Here is a 19,891-nt window from a genome sequence, read left to right on the forward strand (position 1 = left end):
AAACTTGAACAATCACAGTTGGGAGTGCCTCTGGGGGGGGGGGGGGGGGGCGTTGTGGTGTGCTGGCGATCTCCCAAGCACTCTGAAAGCTCACCCTCTTATAGGAACCACCCTGAAAAATAGCCACCAAATTTCCTTTCACACAACTCTCACATCGAAGACCTCACCCCTATTCCCCATTTTGGGCAACCCAAAATTTGAACCAGGCATGGAAGCAGCGGAACTAACGTCTCTCAGAGAGGCAGGAAGGGATTGCGCAATCAAGTTTATCAACGGGGGGAGGTGGCCAACCTTAGCGGAACTCTCTAACCCAATGGGTATGTACCGACTCACTTTCTGGAAAGCATTACAGCTACACCACTTTCTCCACTCACTTCCAGATCCACATAACTTTACTCGAGACCTAACGTCATTTGAGACACTCTGTTCTGAGGACACCTCATTGGCCCACATCTTATCACAAACGTACTCACTCCTGAATACACCAACGACGCAACCGCATTTGACATGCCTTGCCAGTTGGGAAAAAGATCTACACCGTACCTTCTCACCCTCACAGAAAGCTCGGATCATTACCCTCTACCTCAAATCCTCGCTTTGTGCTAAAATACAGGAATCCAACTGTAAACTACTCACTAGATGTTATATGACACCATCTAGACTAAAGAAATGCTTCCCGGACTCCTCTGGGTCATGCTGGCATTGTGAAGATGAAGAGGGAACTCTGATTCATGTCTTTTGGACATGCCCTAAGATACAGACCTTCTGGGGTGAAGTTAGGCGAATTACACAAAAATTCACTGACGACGTGGTGCCAGAGGACCCCGCCTTTTTCCTTCTCCACCTCTCATCGGTACCCATGAAGGCATATAAAAAAATCGCTTGTGCGACATCTACTCAATACAGCGAAGGGGTGCATCCCCATTTTTTGGAAACAGACCCTCCCTCCTCCTATAAAACTCTGGCTCCAAAGAGTAGAGGATGTTAGGCGGATGGAGGATTTGATATTGACAGCGCAACATAAGCAAGAGACGTTTAAGCAAACTTGGGACAATTGGAATATGTTTATATTCTCTGATGAGGGACAACGACTCTTGAACTGACTCGGCGGGTCTCGTCCTTTTAACCGGATTTAATAAGCAGACCTATCTACCGTCATGTCTTCCTCCCCCCCCCCACCTCTTCTTCCCTTTACTCCCTTTGTACTCCCCCCCCCCCCCCCCCCCCCACTTCCCCTCCCCACACATTTCTCAGAATTCTTTCTTCCTACATTTCTTCGCTATCCTTTGGATACTTCTGTTCTTTTTAGAGTAAAGTGGAAATTGGGTGAGGACCACCATAAATAGACAACTCTGAAAAGTGTTGAGGATTGCCACAGAATATACCTTAATAGTGGACAAGACATATGTTTATGCACCTTATGTTCTCAAGCCTGTTCGGCGCTACAATGTATATTTTTTCCTCTGCAAATTACAATTGTAACACGGTTCTTTTTTTTTTTTTTTTTCTTTTCTTCTCTAAGTATAATTTTCTGTATCGGTGGTTCCCCGCCCATGTTTGGAGTTTAATAAACTTTATATTTGAAAAAAAAAAAAAAGATGTCTACATCATATTTGGTCTCTCTTAATATGTAATTGTGTGTGTATTCTGAATAATTGACATTAAAGGGGTTGTAAAGGTTTGAATTTTTTTTTTATTAAAATAACAAATATGTCATACTTATCTGCTTCTGATCAGATTGCTGGAAGAAACATTTTCCGCACCCTGCACAGGGAAAAGACCTCTCCCCGGTGTGAACTCGGTCGTGCTTTAGAAGATGAGGAAAAGCATTTGCCGCACACAGAACAGGAATAGGACTTGTCCCCCGTGTGCATGATCTGCTGTCTGCTGAGAGACGTTTTGCGGTTAAACCGTTTCTGGCGCTGGGAACACGAGTATGGCTCCCCCCCCCCCCCCCGTGTGAATCATTTCATGGATAATGAGAGCTGATTTGTATAAAAAAACATTTCCCGCATGCCCAGCAGGAATACGGCCCTTTCCCTCGTGTGAGCGCTCTCGTGTCTGAGAAGGTGTGATTTGTAAGGAAAACACTCTCCGCACTCGGGACAGGAATACAGCTTCTCCCCCATTTTACTGTCCTGCGATAAAACAGATTCAGTTCTCTCCATAAGACACTTACTGTGCTCAGAACATGGGAGCGTCTCTCCTCCTGTACTAACTTTCTGATTGGCGGCAGGGAGGATGTCGGGATAAAATCTCTCATAGGTGGAAGGAGGAGATGACAGATCTTCACAGTGATGTTCTGGATGGAGATCTGAGTTGATGGATTGTTTCCCTGAAGAATTAGATGAGATGTCATCATCTTATATATCAGGAAAGTCAATAGGAATTTCCATAATGTTATTGTTGTTGTCTCGTTCATCTGCAGGACAGAAGAAATGGGGGATTTAAGGTGTATGTAAATGATATTTTAAAGTGATTTCTTTAGAAAAGCCATCGTTAACTTGGGTTCCTCCATAGGTTCCTTGAGCTGTGGCTGATTGACCTCCCATTTCATGGTGGCTGTATAATTCCAGTGCCAACACCCCCTGGCAGAGCAATCAGCATGGCATCAATTATCTTTTTAGCCATCTGTATGAAGGACATTCTTCTCACTGATCACCAATGTAAGGAACATTCTTCCCACTGACCACCAATGTAAGGGACATTCTTCCCACTGATCACCAATCTAAGGAACATTCTTCTCACTGATCACCAATGTAAGGGACATTCTTCTCACTGATCACCAATGTAAGGAACATTCTTCCCACTGGTCACCAATGTAAGGAACATTCTTCTCACTGATCACCAATGTAAGGAACATTCTTCTCACTGATCACCAATATAAGGAACATTCTTCTCACTGACCACCAATGTAAGGAACATTCTTCTCACTGATCACCGATGTAAGGAACATTCTTCTCACTGATCACCAATGTAAGGAACATTCTCCTCACTGACCACCAATGTAAGGGACATTCTTCCCACTGATCACCAATGTAAGGAACATTCTTCTCACTGATCACCAATGTAAGGGACATTCTTCTCACTGATCACCAATGTAAGGGACATTCTTCCCACTGATCACCAATGTAAGGAACATTCTTCTCACTGATCACCAATGTAAGGGACATTCTTCCCACTGATCACCAATGTAAGGAACATTCTTCCCACTGATCACCAATGTAAGGAGCATTCTTCCCACTGATCACCGATGTAAGGAACATTCTTCTCACTGATCACCAGTGTAAGGGACATTCTTCCCACTGATCACCAATGTAAGGGACATTCTTCTCACTGATCACCAATGTAAGGAACATTCTTCTCACTGATCACCAATGTAAGGAACATTCTTCTCACTGATCACCAATGTAAGGAACATTCTTCTCACTGATCACCAATGTAAGGGACATTCTTTCCACTGATCACCAATGTAAGGGACATTCTTCCCACTAATCACCAATGTAAGGAACATTCTTCTCACTGATCACCAATGTAAGGAACATTCTTCCCACTGATCACCATTGTGTATAGATGTCATAACAGTCCTTCTATTCCCCCAGTCACATAATGTATAGTGACTATAAACATGGCAGGTGATGTGGGCAGTCAGCCTGGATGGATATAGGTGAGTTTTGCATTCAGAGGGGTTATGTGTGGTGACTGCCAGTCTACGTGAGTTAAGGTGGATAGCCAATGGTTCAGGTGGAAGGTCAATGGTTCAAGTGGATAGCCAGTAGTTCTGGTGGAAGGTCAATGGCTCAGGTAGAGGGTCAATGGTTCAGGTAGAGGGTCAATGGTTCAGGTAGAGGGTCAATGGTTCAGGTTGATGGCCAATGGTTCAGGTAGAGGGTCAATGATTCATGGGGAGGGTCAATGGTTCATGTGGAAGGTCAATGGTTCAAGTAGAGGGTCAATGGTTCGGGTAGAAGGTCAATGGTTCAGGTAGGTCAATGGTTCAGGTGGATGGCTAGTGGTTCAGGTAGAGGGTCAATGGTTTATGTGGATGGTCAATGGTTCAGGTAGAGGGTCAATGGTTCAGGGGGAAGGTCAATGGTTCAAGTGGAAGGTCATTGGTTCATGTAGACAGTCAATGGTTTCGGTAGCGGCTCAGTGGTTCAGGTAGGAGGTCAATAGCTCAGGTGGATGACCAATGGTTCAAGTGTAATAATGTAAATGAAGTAAAATTACAGGATTTTACATAGTAGTACATGGACATGGTTAGCTACTTCAGAGTCTACTCCCTGGTATAGTATAACTTCATAAGATAAGCTGCTGCAACCCTGTAGATTGATGAAATACCTCAAGCAAAGAGGTGCATGATCCACACCTGCACAACTGCAATAGTCAAATCCCAATAGATGATCCACAGCTCCATATAATGATCTTTAAAAAAATTTTTTATGACTATTCCACAGAAAACATTGCCTTAACACATAGAAGTTGATGCGTTTCAGGCCTCAATCGGCCTTAGTCATACTGTTATGATTGAGGCTGAAACACGTCAACTTCTTTGTATTAAGGCCGTGTTTTCTGTGGAATAGTCAATAAAAAATGTTTTTAAAGAGCATAATAAGGTACTCCCTGGTACGTAAGGCACACATCTTGTTCTGATGTGAATTGCATTCACTTTGAAGGCACTGATCGCTGTGCTCCAACCCTCCCCTCCAGACAGACCAACAACCAGTCAAGACATTGGCTTCCCCAACATGGTGGCTGTATCTCAAAACTGTAGACATTTGTGGATAAGTGTATTAATTTATGTCTCTCTGAAGTGCCTCATGTGGATGGTGACTACATGGAATTGCTTCTCAAAACATGACCTCCTCTTACCTGGTGGAGTGACAGGCAGCTGGTTCTCCATCATGATGTTTTTGTGTCCCTCCATATACTCCCACTCCTCCATGGAGAAATAGACAGTGACATCCTGAAACCTGATAGGAACCTGACAACACACAATGATACAGTCACCATCCAGACATAACGCTTCTGATCCCGGATGATGTCCCAGAATTCCCGGCACCGCTCTCCTCTCCCGTCAGAAGCTCTGTGATCTTGTTGATGACCTCCAGAATCTTCTTGTCGTTGTTTCTCTCTGGTATCAGAAATTGAGGTGGGGGATCCATGGCGGTTCTCTGGCTCCTGCTCCAATCTTCTGAGACATTGGAATGGCTGCTGAATGTCACATGATCACCAGATGTCTTCTTCACCATTGTGCATTCCTGTGTAATAAAAGAGCTACAGATAAGTCACTATAACAACTAGCACTGGACTTAATTTAAATTAGAGATGAGGACAATTTGGTAAAATTTCACACATTCTTTAAACACATTGGAGTCAATGGGAGAAGACAAAATGAACGTGGCCCTGGTGCTTTTAAAGCTCAAGTTTAACCTGCGTATATATTGTTTTCCCTGCCCCCCTCCCCCCCAATGATAATGACATTTATAAATAAAACCTTTCTACTACATTGTGTACCTTATTTCAGATCCAGTGATGTCATCACAGGCGCTCTGAGATATTAGATCTCATATATACTGAGAAGAATTTATATCTAAGAGACACTTTTTCCGGTTGGTAGACAAATGATGTCCGTGTGAAATTCCCAGAATCCTCCTCACCTCTCCCGTCATCAGGTAGATGAACTCCATAGTGAGGCTCCATATCCTCTCCACCATCTTCTTCCTCCCCTCCCCCATCCTCCGAGGACAGATCCCTGGAATATTCCGGGGGAACGTTTGTCCTGGAAAAGTAAATCAGTTGTAAGAAGAAGCCTTATATCCTTTATAACCAAAGTCTACAGCCGGGGGGGGCCCCAATCTTAGTGAGCCCTGGGGGGCCCCAACCTTAGTGAGCCCCGGGGGGCCCCAACCTTAGTGAGCCCCGGGGGGCCCGGGACAATTCTTCCAGATCCTTCCGTGACCCAACAGAAAGAAAACATTTATCCTCATATAATAAATGTACCGGAATGTAAGATATGGAGGGAAAAATGGGGGAATCCGCTGAGTTATTGTCATTCAAATAAACACAATGAGAAAATGTCTATAGAATAAATCATTGGTGTCAGTGTGATAGGGGCCCCCAGGAGTGAATAGCCCCCAAGTCAGCCCCCCCCCTTATATCAGGGTCCCCACAGTCCCCCTCCTCTTATATCAGGGTCCCCATAGTCCCCCTCCTTATTTTAGGGTCTCCACCGTCCCCCTCCTCTTATATCAGGGTCCCTACAGCCCCCCTCTGATATCAGGGTCCCCATAGTCCCCCCCCCTTATATCAGAGTCCCCACAGTCCCCCTCCTTATATCAGGGCCCCAACAGTCCACTTCTATCAGGGTCTCCATAGTCCCCCCCTTATATCAGGGTCCCTAGAGCCCCCCTTATATTAGGGTCTCCACAGTCCCCCTCCTCTTATATCAGGGTCCCCATAGTCCCTCCCCTTATATCAGGGTCCCTACAGCCCCCCTTATATTAGGGTCTCCACAGTCCCCCTCCCCTTAGATCAGGGTCCCTGTAGTCCCTCCCCTTATATCAGGGTCCCCACAGTCCCCCTCATCTTATATCAGGGTTTCCACAGCCCCCCTTATATCGGGGTCCCCAACAGCCCCCCCCCATCAGGGTCCCCACAAACCCCCTCCTCTTATATGAGGGTCCCTAGAATAAATCATTGGTGTCAGTGTGATAGGGGCCCCCAGGAGTGAATAGCCCCCGAGTCAGCCCCCCCTTATATCAGGGTCCCCATAGTCCCCCCCCCTTATATCAGAGTCTCCACAGTTCCCCTCCTTATATCAGGGCCCCTACAGTCCACTTCTATCAGGGTCTCCATAGTCTCCCCCCCCCCTTATATCAGGGTCCCTACAGCCCCCCTTATATTAGGGTCCTCACAGCCCCCCCTCTTATATTAGGGTCCCTACAGTCCCCCCCTTATATCAGGGTCCCTACAGTCCCCCCTTATATCAGGGTCCCCACAGTCCCTCCCCTTATATCAGGGTCCCCATAGTCCCCCTTTTATATCAGGGTCCCCACAGTCCCTCCCCTTATATCATGGTCCCCATAGCCCCCCCTTATATCAGGGTCCCTACAGTCCCCCCTTGTATCAGGGTCCCTTCAGTCCCCCCATCCCCTTATATCAGGGTTCCACAACAGTCCCCCCTTATCAGGGTCCCCACATTCCCCCACCTCTTAAATGAGGGTCCCCACAGTCCCCCCTTATATTAGGATTCCCACAGCCCCCCACGTATATCAGGGTCCCCATATAGATAACTAACCAATAACAATGACAGTACTGGTGGGCGGAGCCTGGTGTTGCAAAGTGCACACCCCGGACATCCCCCACATTCTCTACAAACTGTCCACTGTCACTATGATTGGAGAGGAATGGGCGGGCCCGACCTGCATGAAGTACACGCCTTTCCTTCCAGAAGTAAACATGTCCCCGGGTTACCATAGTAACTCCTGAAATAGTAGCGGCCATTTACTTGTAGCCACTCCGTGTTTATAAAGAGGCGGCCATTTTCTTGTAGCCATTCTGTGTTTACTTTCTCTTCTATGAATTGTGTGATGATAATCCATGGTATGATAGTTCTCTCTCCTCCTCCTATACATCATTAGTACATACAGCCCCCTCCTGCTTGTCCCTTCCTGTGATCTCAGAGCCCCAGCGCAGGCACCAGACACATGGGGGGGATTCATAAAAAATATGTCAAACATAAGTTCTATCCAACTTGGTGCCGTTGCCTATAGCAACCAACCATCTCTGATTGGCTGAGACAAATTTAGTGTCAGACACTTTTCATTGGTCCCCTCTCCCTCATTATCTGTACTGGGAAGTCTCTCTTCTGTTGTCTCATCATCAGGCGTGTCATCTGTTAGTGAGATTGTCATCATCTGTACATCAATATTCTCCAATAAAATTACTAGTAAAGAAAAAAAAATGAAATAAAAAATGTTTCTCCGCTTGCAGCGATATGTTTTTCGTCAAAATTCGGCATATTCGTTAATTCGTAAACATCTGAATTAACAAGAAAAGTTTAAAGAATTTTTCCGAAAATGAATTTTCGAAAAGAACAAAAAATTAGAAAGAAGGAAAATCCAAAATCTGATAGTTAGAAAGGAATAGAATTTGAAAAAAAAAACGAAAATCCCAAAATAAGAACGAAAATTCGAAAGAACAAAAATTTGAAAATTAGAAAATCCGAAAGAACAAAAAAAGTTCGGAAAATTTCTATTATAATTAAATGATTACATTTATTAACCATTATTATCGTTTTTTTATTATTATTATAAATAATAATAATAATAATAATAATAATAATAAAAACTATAATAATAGTTATAAATTATTAAACTATAGGTCTTGAATTTCCTTTCAAATTTGTCTGTTAGTGAATGTAAGAAATTATTAACCATTATTATATGTTTTTTTATTTTTATTAATATTATTATTAATAATAATAATAATAATAATAAAAACTATAATAATAGCTATAAACAAATAAATTATAGGTATTGGAATTTATTTCAAATTTGGCTGTTAGTGAATGTAAACTAATTATTAGCCATTATTATATATATATATTTTTTAAATTATTATTATTATTTATTAATAATAAAGTATAATAATAAAAACTATAATAATAGCTATAAACTAATAAAAAGTGGGTATTGAAATTTCCTTTCAAATTTGTCTGCCTGTTAGTGAACGTAATAAATACGAATTAAAAAAAAAACAAAAAAAAAACCGAATACCGCATTTATACAAATACCAAACGTACCGAATCCAAATTCTTCCAAATTTATGAATTAATTTGAAATAACGAATTTCGATCATAACGAATGATCCGAAAAATGAAAGAAAAAATCCCCCCAAAAAAACAAATAAAGCGAAAATAAATCCCCAAAAATTTCGGCCATGCACATGTCTACTTGCGGCGTCATTATTTGTTAATTCTACAAAGAACCTGCCTAGAAAAGACTCGCTTTGTCGCACAACAAATGCAGCAAATCACACAAACCGGAACGTGGCAAAATGGTCCAGAGGAGCTACTCTGTCCTGCAAAACAAAATCGGTATAATATTGCTTTTGTTAGCATTAAAATTCATTTTAGCATATTTGTTTTCGAATAATATGCGTTTGATAAATAACTGTGCAAATATCGTGTGACATAAAAGATTACAAATGCCGCCTTTTTATTCTGCAGAGCCTCTGCTCTCAGAAAATATATACTTTTTTGGGGGTTTTCTGCTCATTTTAATATGCAAAATACATTTGAAAAAAAAAGTCCCCGGCAGTGAAGGGGTTAAACAGTTTTTCACCAGACTGGCTGCAGATTTGAATTTTTGTCAGTTGGTGCTAAAAATAGAACAGCCAATCAGCTCATCCAGCTGGTGAAGCTGTGTGAATTCAGTCTACAGACAGGAAGAAAATGATTTTATTATGAAATGGATACATAAAAACACGGAGAAAGTGGATGTCAAATGAACAAAAATGTCCCCTATTTATTTTATTGGTGAAATAATTGATAAATAAACCCACATAGAAGGCTCAATCAATGGATTTGAGCTGTGGCTCAGAAATGTTGCTGTGGCTGGTCATGTGACCACCTCATTTGCATACGGCACCTGTGATGTCATAGTGTAGCTCCTCCACTTTTGCTGATATAACTGCCACACACAGCACCTGCAGCTCACTTGCTTCGTGTATTCTGACCGAGCAGGATGCAATCTCGATCTCTCTGCAGTGTTGTGAGTTCTATGAGAACAATGACACGATTTAGGAGAACGTACGGTTACAAAGCGAAGGATCTTCTGAAGAACAACAAAGAAGAATCTGTTTTATTGCTAAATGTGCGCCCTTTACCAGGGGAGCACCAGGCAAATCCACCTCCCCAAACTACCGCCCCTAAAAGGGGAGGAGCCAGGGCTATTGGGCAGAGGGTCAGGGCTGCCATAGGTAGAATCTGGCCCTGCCAGCGCCCCAAAATCCCAGAAGACGATGTTCATAGTAAGTAATATATTAGAGAATTATAATCCAAGGCCACATGATGGATGTTATATATATATATATATATATATATATATATATATATATATATATATATATATATATATATATATATATATATATAAAAATAATCCAGTATATAGGGTATATAGGATGAGGTGCAGAAATAAGCCACAGTGCAATGCAATCAAGCCTTCCCATAGGTCATATTTTATATATATATATATATATCTATATATATATATCTATATATATATAGATATATATATATATCTATATATATATATACACATAATAAAAAAAATAGTATATATATATATATATATATAAAACAGTACTTTTACATGAATTAATAAATAATATATATATGAATATATAGTATATATCTTTATATATATATATATATATATATATATATATATATATATATATATATATATATATATATATATATATATTTATATTAACAGTACTTATTTAATAATAATTACATGAAATGATAAATAATATATATATGCATATACAGTAAATCTATCTAAAAAAATAAATATATATATATTATTTATCAATTCATGTAATTATTATTTGATAAGTACTATTAAAAAAAAAAATATATATATATATATATATATATATATATATATATATATATATATAATTTTTTTTATATATATGTATATATATATATATATATATATATATATATATATATATATATATGTATGTATGTATATATATATATATATATATATATATATATATATATATATATATATATATATATATATATATATAATATATATATATATATATATATATAAACTATTTTTTTTTATTATGTATATCTATCGATCTATATAATTTTTATATATAAAACAGTACTTATTAATTCATAATTACATGAATTGATAAATAATATATGTATATACAGTATATATATATATATATATATATATATATATATAAAACGAGGGATCGCTGGACTTAAAATTTCAAAATGTTACAAAGACAAATGTTATATATATAAAAAATATATCTAAAAAATATATCTATATATATATACACATATATATATATAGATAGATATTTTTTATCTATCTATCTATCTATCTATCTATCTATCTATCAGTACTTATTAGTAAATAATTACATTAATTGATAATTACTAATCATAATGCTTTAATATGTAGACAGATAGATACTGTATTTATATATTGGGGGGGGGGTCACCTCTATATACACATAGTGGGGTCACCTCTATATATACAGAGGGGAAATCTAATGGGAACACGGCTTTTACTGTCTAGGAGGGGGCTGGGCTCACTTTGGGGAGATTTAAAGGGAAATAAAGGGAAATCTCTCCATTGGGACACAAATGACAATAATAAAAACTGACAGGGGTTCTACCATTCCCTCCTCCACCCAAAATGGGGAGCAAGTTTTGGCTTTAGGATTTCCTTTAGGGAGATATTTGTCACAATATATATTATAAAATATATATCACAGCAGTGGTATATACAGTATGTGCAGTGTATACTGGAAGTAGGCTCAGACATGGTTTAAACAGGATAATTTAGGCCACGCCCCAATAATTTGCGCCATATTTTGAAGCCACATCCACCTCTATTGTTAGTACATTTGGCACCATGTCTCACTGTATACAGTTTATTTAAGACGATACGTCATTATGAACATGTTGGCGGAAGAGCAGCGGTTTCTGTACGTTCGGGAGGTGATCCTGCCCCCCTCCTGTATTCAGTTTTAAAAAAAAAAAAATTAAATTTCAAGTGGGATTTTGTATTGAAATTCTGTGCCCCAACTGTGATCAAAGCGTACTGGCATGATCCTATTGTCTTCAATGGGCAAACTTGGGATATTCAAATCTAACCAAGGCTGCAGCATCTGTACCACCCTCTCTGGCTGCCATGGTAGGATTTACTGTAGGTGGGCTGCCGGAGGTGGCACAAATGCAGATCAATCTCTTTTTTGATAGGGACCCAGCAGTGTTAAGTGGTTTGACTTTGCCCTCTAACTGCCTCTTTTGCTGGACAGCTTGGTCTGATAAAAGAACTTGAAAAATAACAGACTTGCAGGCAGGATTACCAGGCAATAAAGCTGTGTTATGGGGGGGGGGACCCAGAAAAACAAGAACGTCATACCAGTGACAGACTACATCATAGATGTCATTTTTTATTTTGCCCAGAGTTCCACTTGAAGTATGGGAATTCAGGGGGGAAGTGCTGTTAGACATATACTTGTTCTGACATAGAAAGCCAGGCACTGAGAATGGACCCCTCGGGGCAGAAAACTCCCATATTGTCCATGTATATAGAGAATTACATAAAGGGAAACGCGTAACACCAGATTATTTCCATAGCACTTATTCATGACACTTATATATGGCGATACATCTAAATGTGCACAGATCCCATGTAAGATCGATCAATGACGTGTAAAGAGCAAGAATAAAAATGACTGTTTACTTCTCTCTGTAGGCCAAAACGATGAACGTCTCAACGTCAGACAGCCTTACATCTGGGTTCCATACATCAGTAAGGCTGAACTGGATAAAATGATGGAGGACAAACAAACACAAACAACTCCATCAACAAATGATGACCAGAAGACTGTACAGGCCTCAACTATGGAGGACAAAAACATACAAGTCACTCCATCCACCAATGAGGACCAGAAGACTGTACAGACGGTGTCTATGGAGGACAAGAACACACAAGTCACTCCATCCACCGATGGAAACCAGGAGACAGCACAGGCTGCAACTATGGAGGACAAAGAAACACAAGTCACTCCATCAACCACTGAGGACCAGAAGACTGTACAGGCCTCAACTATGGAGGACAAGAACATACAAGTCACTCTATCCACCGACGAGGACCAGAAGACTGTACAGACGGTGTCTATGGAGGACAAGAACATACAAGTCACACCATCCACCGATGAGGACCAGAAGACTGTACAGACGGTGTCTATGGAGGACAACAACATACAAGTCACACCATCCACCGATGAGGACCAGAAGACTGTACAGACGGTGTCTATGGAAGACAAGAACATACAAGTCACACCATCCACCGATGAGGACCAGAAGACTGTACAGACGGTGTCTATGGAGGACAAGAACATAAAAGTCACTCCATCCACCGATGAAGACCAGAAGACTGTACAGGCTGCAGCTATGGAGGACAAAGAAATACAAGTCACTCCATCAACCAAGGACATCAAAATTGAAATCAGTCCATCCACCAGTATGGACAAGAAACCAGCTAGATGCAGAAGCGTCAAATTGAGCAAATCTCTCTCACTCTCAGACATAATAAGCAATCTATCTTCATCTTTTTCACTCAGCAGTGATGATGATAGTCTTCAATCTTCATCCATCAGTAGCACAAACCATGAGATGGCCCCACCAATCCCATGCACCAAGGTCATCGAGGACCAGCCATGTGTACTCTCCTTTGAAAAGATGACCTGTCATAGAATCCTCGGAGAGGGATCCTATGGGCTTGTGCTGTTAGCCTCTCATCCCGCCATTGACCAGAAGCTGGCGGTTAAAATTGTGGAAAAGACAAAAATACTTAAATATGGTGATTGCGAGATGATTTTCATAGAACGTGACGTGCTGAAGGCAGCCAGCGAGAGTCCATTTATTACACATCTGTTTGGAACGTTCCAGACAAAGGTAAGTCTTTTCACCTTCCAATTTCTTCACCTCTTTCCTGTATTGCACTCCACTACTGATCCAGACCCCCTAAAATTGTTATGCAAATGGTGACTTTTTTGGGAGCTGGAATTTACACAAGGCTAAGCGTCCCCCTTCCCCCTCATATGACGGTCTTCACACCTGTCAAATAGTCCCTTAGGCACTGAGTGCTGAATTGTGAGAGGCGGAAGGGAGCTTCACTTGTGTCCCACACCAGGTTTTTCCTGAGGGGTCCGGCTGTAGTGGGGTAGAAAGCAGTATGGGGAAGAGCAGAACTCTAGAGTGCCTCCTTCAAACCTAGAGGTTGGTTAGGTAAACTGTACAGAGTAGAGGTTTTATTTAAAAAACTCATTTTAAGAAACTGCCATTGCTGGCCTGCTTTTGAAATGACTACCTGGTTGCTTCTGGTATCAAAACTTTGAGTCACTTAGAAAAAAGTCTGCAGCTAGCAGGACAGGAGAAGTCTTCTGATCTACATGGGGCTTTTAGGATGGTGAACCAAAAAATTAATTCATTCGATCACCAGAACAGCCAGACCAAGCTAGCATTGCAATAAGGACAGTCTAGCAATGACGACCTTCATAGTTTCTCTGTCCAGTTTTCCTAACTTGTGTGTGTGTGTGTCTCTGTCTATTACAAAATGAAATCCTGCATGTCTATAATGTAAACTTTACTTCTTATTTTTACACAGAATCATCTCGTCTTTGTCATGGAATGCCTGAGTAGAGGGGATCTCTTTGACACCCTCGTTTTAGGTCCATTTTCCGAGGACACCATCAGGTAAGATCAATAGCCGGGTCACTCTGGAGTGGGGGGGGGGTGACCGACCACTGAGGAAATGGCAATGATGTCATCACCCCCTTCATCTGAGCCCTGACCATCCACACCCCTATGTACTATAGGGGGAAGTCATTTCATCTCTAGATTTATTTGGTCTGCAATGATTTGGGATGCTAATTCATATATCTCTTTCCCCATCAGATACTTCATAGCAGAAATGATCTGCGGTCTGCAGTTTCTGCATTCTAGGGAGATCATCCACAGAGACCTCAAGCCTGAAAATATCCTCTTGGATGACGACGGCCACATCAAAATCACTGATTTTGGCTTGTCAGTTGCTGGAGTTACAGAGTCCAAGAGGACTGAAGGACGAGCCGGGACAAAATCGTACATGGCGCCAGAGGTAAGATATACGTGCTAACCACCTGATATTAGATCTAATTGTAATGTTTGTTATTATGGGATATAGAGATAAGACAAAGGGGGCTCACTTTTCACTAAATGAAGAGTTTCTCCACTGGTGCCCTGGTTGCTTTCAATGGGTTTCCAGACTGGAACTATGTCCCCAACAAAAGGTGGGAATTTATGAGACATTAAGGTCAGGTAGAGATAGCTGGCTCTGTTCGGCCCGATTCACACATATAAATGGGATAAAAGCTTCAAGGATTCTCCACCTGCTGGACTCCTTCTCGTTAACATGATGAGCGCTTGTGAACATTGAGCTATTGGGGTCAGTATACCTCTGTCTCCCCCTTTAAAAAGGACTATTAAAGTGTAGGCAAAACCTTTCTCTTTTTGTTTTGGTAAGAGCAGGGAAGGGTTTGATCCTCTGACAGTTTTACATAGGTGTCCCCATTGGGACCCCATCTGTTTGTATTGGTGACCACTATTATTGAGAAAGAAATTAAGATCCAAAGTTTTAGAGTTTTCCCCAGAACATGAGGTGGGGAGAAACCTTCAATGGGGACGCCTGTTCTGGGGACAATTCTTTAGGAGAGATATTTCCCTCAGTTCGGGAGACTTCAACCAATTTTAATTTGTATCTCTGGGAGACCCAAAGCCCCAATATTCGCAAGCTCCGCCTTAGTTTAATGTCTTTTGAGCGCTCCTGTTAGGTTTCATAGGTCACATATACCAGCATGGAGTCATCTCTGTCCTCTGCCTGGCCTGACAATGAGCTTATTTATCTTTCTCTTCTTTATGTTTTTACAGGTCCTTCAAAGATTGCCATACTTTGGCATGGTCGACTATTATTCACTGGGAATAATAGTATATATGATGGCGGTCGGCAGACATCCTTTCTTTAGTAGCCAAGAGTCCTTAAAGGAAGAATTGAAGATAGTGACCACCGTGGAACCGGATTATCCAGAAGACATGGACCCTTTCCTCTGCGACATCATAAAGATCGTAAGTATACATAGAGGTTTTATATCTTTTAAGGGACAAAGTCCTTTCCAGGTTACATATATCTTATTAGGATTTTAGAAGATACATTAGAAATTTCACATGTTTACCTGCACACATCGATTGAAGTCATAGCAGTACTTTCAGCAAGCTGACTGCTTAATGGAAGGATCTGTCTTCACCTTTCATAAGGAAAGCAGTAGCTCCTGTGTCCCTTGTGATGTCCAGTGAATGCCCAGTGAATTAAATTTCTGGGGACATTCCTTAGACAGCATATAGAATTCCCTGGGGCTGCCATCATCATAAGAGCGATATAAGAAACGTGTAACTGTCAGAATTACATATTAAAACGGGAGTTCTATTGTTCAGAGATTGTTCATGTTATTTCAGTGTTTCTTATTCTATTCTTTTCCTTTTTACAGTTTCTATGTAAAGACCAAGAGGAGCGGATGAGGCTAGTTAGCGACATCCGAGAACACCCCTTCTTACGGAAGGTAGACTGGAAGGAGACAGAGCAAGGGAAATCACCGCCACCATTTCCATCAGGAAATGTAAGTATACATATAAGGAAGGAGTCCCAGCACCATGGGGAGATTTCTAGGTATTTTTTTTCTGAATAAATCAGAAACATTGACAAGACTTTTTTCTCTTTCCAGATTCCTAAGGAAGATCTAGATGAAGAAGTGGCAGGGGATAAATTAATTCAATGTGAAGAAGACAATGAGACGCCGATAGAGCCAGAGGAGCAGAAGAAATTCTATGGCTTTACCTACATGAGTGAGCGTCTGAAGCTGTAGCCAGTGGCCTCATCACCACCATCGAAGAGCCAGGATCCTCACCATACAGCCTCATCACCACCATCGAAGAGCCAGAATCCTCACCGTAGCGCCTCATCACCACCATCGAAGAGCCAGGATCCTCACCGTAGAGCCTCAACACCACCATCGGAGAGCCAGGATCCTCACCGCAGAGCCTCGTCACCTCCATCGGAGAGCCAGGATCCTCACCGTAGAGCCTCATCACCACCATCGGAGAGGCAGGATCATCAATGTAGAGCCTCAGATCATTAGATTCTGAAGGATCTACAACCATCTAATGTGACATTTATTTTTCAGGGACAAATTTCAACCTTTTCAAGGTCCCAATGATATAGGTAGGAAGATACATTTTATTTATCATCTATGGATGACAAGACATAAAGACATTGTGACAACAACCATTGACTTCCCTATTACCAAGATCTCCAGAGAATGTGGTTGTGTCACAGATCCGACCACCCATCACATGTGATCTGACTGCTGCACGATAGCGGCGTATGACGGCACACGTGACATGGGCATGCGTACTGTACATTGGTAGAGCAGCCACAATCCAGAAGGCCATCCAGAGGGAAGCGTGATCTCAAGCTCCACCCCCAGGGAACAACCTGCTCAGACCACTCCCAAAGAGTCACTGCCACACATGTCATTGGCAGGACATGTGGAGGTGGAGAGGGCGATAGGGGAGGAGTCTAACCAGCATATAATTGGGGAAAAAAATAGGAGTGTCCATCTTCTTAAACCACTAAGGGCTCCTTCACACCTGCCAGCATTATAAAATTGGCCATTTTAGCATGCGGCAATGGCGTACTATCCATGGGTGCAAAGTGTGCAGTGCACATGGGCCCCATTGGGGGGTGGGGTCCACTGTGCTCTGACCCACACTGCACCTATGGAACCGTGACGGCTGAGAAAAGGAGGGAGACTGTGAGACACCTTTGTCCTGTTTTCCCACTTACATGCCGGATAGAATCCTCCCCCATAGCCCACTCTTCCTCCATATTTCCTGCCAATGGCATCTGCAGCATTGACTCTCTGGGAGTGATCTGGATGGGTTGCTCCCCAGGGGGGAGGGGGGACTTGGGAATGGGCCTCCCTCTGGATAACATTTCCCGGAATTCTATCCATGTAACCCCAGGAGATGTATGGGATTACATGGATGGAGGTCTTAGTAATAGGAAAGTCAGTGGATGTTGTCACAATGTTTTTATGTCTTGTTATCTGTAAATGAGAAATAAAATGTACGTTCTTATCTATACCGCCTTGATGGGGGGACCTTAAAAAGTCAGACTTTGTCCCTCTAAAATAAAAGTCAAATCAGCTGATCCGAGGCTCTATATTGATGAGAAATAGAACGTATGTTCTGATCTATATTGTCTTGAACAGTATAGAAAGTCGTGCATTTCACAGGGAGATGAACTGGTCACCCTAGACTGATGATTCAGGGACTATCCGATCGCCTTAGGGGGTCAGGAAGGAATTTTTTCCCCTTTGGAGCCCATCTGACTGAGGGGGTTTTCGCCTTCCTCTGAATCATCCTGAAGGTTTAGGAGTCTGAAAAGGCCCCGCCTCTGAGGAGTCAGAGGATAACAGTGATGGTCCGACCAATGTTCTCCGAAGACCTACAATAATTTTCTTGTAAAAAATGTTTCCTTGTAAAAAAATTTTAAATTTCAATAAAATTGTGTGCACCTTAATTGTCTTTTGTATGTGAAGGTTTTTTTTCCTGTCTCTGTATTTTATTATAATGATGAATGACAGCAGGGTGGGGAGTCTCATCCCACATTTCATGATTATATCACCCTTAGGCCATGGGATGGTGATGGGAAACACTATTAACATAGGGTTGCCAACTGTCCGAAATTCACCTGGACAGTCCAGGTTTTGAATCGTGTGTCTGGGTTTCAGTTCACCTCAAACCCGGACACATTATTCAGACAGGAACGTGGCTCGGAACAGGACCTGACAGCAGGGTGAGGGGGCACTATGTGTGCCGAATTACTATTCCTTTTGGAGCGCCCAAAGGTGTTCCAGGTCTGTTACAATCTTATAGTGTATACTAGAAAAAAAATTTGCTGTGCACCCCTAAAGTGTTCGGGTTTGGCTTGAAGAAAAAGTGGCAACCCTACATCAACACCAAAAGTCTAGTCTCTGTATATTAGTCATGTTTTGGCAGCAGATACACTATATTGTCAAAAGTATCGGGACGCCTGCCTTTTCACAGGCACATGAACTTTAACGGCATCCCAGGCTGGCAGTCTCTGCTCTAATTCATCCCAAAGATATTCTATCATGTTGAATGTCAGGAGTCTGTGCAGGCCACCCAAGTTCCTCCACCCCAAACTCGCTCTTCCATGTCTTTATGTACAGTACCTTGCTTTGTACACTGGTCCAAATCATTTGGTGGAGGGGTCCATAAAGACATGGATGAGCGAGTTTGGGGTGGAGGAACTTGACTGGCCTGCACACAGTCCTGACCTCAACCTGGTTGAACACCTTTGGGATGAATTAGAGTGGAGACTGTGAGCCAGGCCTTCTCATCCAACATCCATAGGTGTGCGCACAGGGTGTGCCAGGTGTGCCTGGGCACACCCTAATCGCCTTGTGTGGTGCATATTCCCCCCTGTTTAGACCACTGATATTTCATCCCAAAAAAAAAATGTTCCAAAATAAAATACTTTAAAAATAATAAAAATAAAACTACTGACACTGTCCACTGCCCTACTGACACCATCAGTACATATACACATGCATATGTCTTTGAGCTTTGGGGTGCACACCCTAATGCAAGAGGCTGCGCACACCTATGCCAACATCAGTGCCTGACCTCACAAATGCTCTTCTGGAAGAATGCTCAAACATTCCCATAGACACACTCCTAAACCTTGTGGACGGCCTTCCCAGAAGAGGTGAAGCTGTTATAGCTGCAAAGGGTGCGCCAACTCAATATTGAACCCTACGGACTAAGACTGGGATGCCATTAAAATTCATGTGCGTGTAAAGGCAGGCGTCCCAATACTTTTGACAATATAGTGTATGTTGTTTGCAGGTATAGGCCATGTGTAAGTAGGGGTTAGCATCAGTGGCGGCTGGTGCTCCATTTCGGAGGGGGGGGGGCAAACAGGGGCCGTGC

The 19,891-nt window shown here is 41.9% G+C and overlaps 1 protein-coding gene across 3 annotated transcripts in view; it reads right to left on the reverse strand.

Moving 5' to 3' along the window:
- The window catches only part of LOC141129332 (uncharacterized), a 34,240-nt gene that overhangs the window by 7,877 nt on the left and 6,472 nt on the right, over window positions 1-19,891 (reverse strand). The window contains exons 3-6 of one of the 3 annotated variants that reach the window (XM_073617303.1): window positions 9,654-9,783; window positions 5,661-5,782; window positions 4,873-5,261; window positions 2,180-2,422 (exon numbers count right to left, since the gene is read on the reverse strand). In XM_073617303.1, coding sequence (XP_073473404.1) covers window positions 5,007-5,261; window positions 5,661-5,782; window positions 9,654-9,783 — 507 coding nt within the window. In that variant the 3' untranslated portion in view covers window positions 2,180-2,422; window positions 4,873-5,006. Of the gene's footprint in view, window positions 1-1,959; window positions 2,423-4,872; window positions 5,262-5,660; window positions 5,783-9,653; window positions 9,784-19,891 lie in introns of those variants that run through there. The other 2 variants (XM_073617301.1, XM_073617304.1) reach the window with 2 other exon arrangements.

Source organism: Aquarana catesbeiana, linkage group LG02, assembly GCF_042186555.1.
Source record: "Aquarana catesbeiana isolate 2022-GZ linkage group LG02, ASM4218655v1, whole genome shotgun sequence".
Lineage (NCBI taxonomy): Eukaryota > Metazoa > Chordata > Amphibia > Anura > Ranidae > Aquarana > Aquarana catesbeiana.